The sequence below is a fragment of the Hordeum vulgare genome, chromosome 1H (genome assembly GCF_904849725.1).
Source record: "Hordeum vulgare subsp. vulgare chromosome 1H, MorexV3_pseudomolecules_assembly, whole genome shotgun sequence".
In the NCBI taxonomy this organism is placed as follows: Eukaryota; Viridiplantae; Streptophyta; class Magnoliopsida; order Poales; family Poaceae; genus Hordeum; species Hordeum vulgare.
In genome coordinates, this window is record NC_058518.1 from 26,638,963 (window position 1) to 26,641,194 (window position 2,232).

General features: G+C 50.1%; 1 protein-coding gene across 1 annotated transcript; it reads left to right on the plus strand.

Annotated features, from left to right (window-relative positions):
* Positions 1-422: 422 nt before the first annotated feature.
* LOC123405583 lies at positions 423-1,722 on the plus strand. The gene is made up of 2 exons (XM_045099222.1): positions 423-1,238; positions 1,348-1,722. Exons 1-2 carry the CDS (start codon positions 624-626, stop codon positions 1,414-1,416), a joined length of 684 nt encoding a protein of 227 aa, XP_044955157.1. The 5' UTR covers positions 423-623; the 3' UTR covers positions 1,417-1,722.
* The last annotated feature ends 510 nt before the right edge of the window (positions 1,723-2,232 follow it).

Here is a 2,232-nt window from a genome sequence, read left to right on the forward strand (position 1 = left end):
ATGCATCAGCCGTGGCAACGCAGTGGCGTTCTACTAGCTAGTATCCTTAGATTCGCTATCGAATGAAGCTTCAAAGTATTTTTTATGATTTTATAGGATCATTCCACAAGAAGGTAAATGTGCAGATCAGCATTGAGTTGTATTGAGTTGTATGCATGTTTTCCATAAGCCGAAAGGTACACTGAAACATTATTAGTTTAAAATGGTTATCCATACAATGAACTAGCGAGGGAGAAATTCATAGAGAAATGGAGTGTGCACATACGAAAGTCCACATAAAACGGCAAAAACACGCCATTTCATAAATAAATGCCAGAAAAGAGATAAAGCATAGGGGGAAACCTCATTGTACTCCCACCCCACCCCGTTGAATTCACGCGTACTCACGCCCCCCCCCCCCCTCGCCGTTACTTATACACGAACATCCATCTATTTCCCTTTTAGCTCACGCTTTCAACGCCGCACGCAAACCCACCCTCGTCCTCGTTGTATCTCAGATCTCGTCCTCGTTGTATCTCAGATCTCGTCCTCACCACATCACAACATACCCCTCTCATTGCCGCCGCAGCCAGATCTGGTGCAGCCGCAAAAGCGACGATTGTGGGGCGATATTACCCCCGGCCATGGTGAACTCGGCGGAGCCGCCGCCCGTGGCTTTCCCATCGGATCTCACCAAGGAAGGCGGCGCTAGGGAGGCGGGTGGAGGGGCCGCGGAGGTAGTTTCAACGCCTTCGAGTGCCCAGCGCGGGAGGCTGATGTCGCTGCCATCAATGCTCAAACCCTGGGGGAGCCAACGGCTGCTGCGGTGCGTTCCCATCAACCGCCATGGCGAAGCCATCGCCCCGGACACGGGATCCTCCTCAGATCAGCAGTATGAGGTCAACGAGAGGCTACAGCTTGGCCTCGGCAAGGTTCCAGAAGCGCCGGGCACCGGCAACCCCGGAGTCGACAAGTACCCTAAGGGCACCGAGGCGGTTTCTCCAGAGCCGTTGAAGGCACGCCCTGGTCGCCCCCGTCGCCTTGCTTTGCCATCCCACGCGGCCACTACCGTCGTGAGTTCATCACCGCAGGTGTTCGAGCGCCAGCGACGGTCAGTCCGTGCCGATGCGCTCAAGAGGCCACGATTCTCTGTATCACTCTCCACGGAGGAGATTGAGGAAGACATCTACGGCATCACCGGCGCACTCCCGCGTAGCCGCCCTCGCCGTCGGCCCCGCAAAGTGCAAAAGCAAATCGATGTGAGTTCCCGTGCCTCCTATGCTCCCTCCTCCGACCCCCTTACATTCCAGCCCCTGTCGTTCCTCCCTAGGGACCCGTTTTTAATTCCATAAATGCTCATGTCCCCAGCTGCTATTTCCCGGCGCGCGGTTATCGCAAATCAACATGGAGTCCTACCGGGTGCCGGACAATCGCTGACCCTGCCAACTCAGCAAGCGCCTTCACCCAACAGTAAGCAAGCAATGTGAATCCGCAGATCACAATCCACATTCACTTCGGTGCTGCCATTGTTAGCTACATAGTCCATCGATTAATTGTTCTGATAGAGTCAGAGTTGGTATGTTCGGATCCCACCAGGAAACTAGCTGTAAGCAGCAAGTGATGACATGTTTGTGATTTTTAATTTTGAGTTGTACTCAGTGACATTCATTTCCGTAATAGCACTATTGGTGGTTCGTTACTTTGGTATTACCATTGGCAATTGGAAGGACGTAATGTGGTGTACTAGCGCTTCATTGTCCTTGATGCTCCAGTTAGTATGTTCGTTGATGTCAATCCCCCATTGCAATCTTCTAAGGCTGTGTTTGTTCAGCTTTTCTTTATCAAGTTCTCTTTTGAAAAGCTAAAACCTAATAAAGGGGTAAATGTTTAAAGCAGCTTTTGAGAATCTACAACCTTTTTCTGGTGTAAATTTTAAAGCAGGGGTATCCCAACTTTTCAGTTTTCAACTTTTTCACAACAGCTTTTTCACATTTGTTTTTTTTTTAAATCTACAGCTCAACCAAACACAGCCTAAATGCTAGCACATTCGTTAACATTCATCCCTATTGCAATGTCAATGCCAGTACCAGCTTCAGTGCATAGAGTTTCTTGCTATTCTTTCTCTAGAAGACGTTTCTTGCTATTCTTTCTCTAGAAGACGCCAGTACCAACTGTTGTGACGAGTGCCAGTAGTATTTGCTAGCTAGCTGGTTGGGGCGTGGGCCCGGGACCAAAAGGTTTCGAAAACCTTGG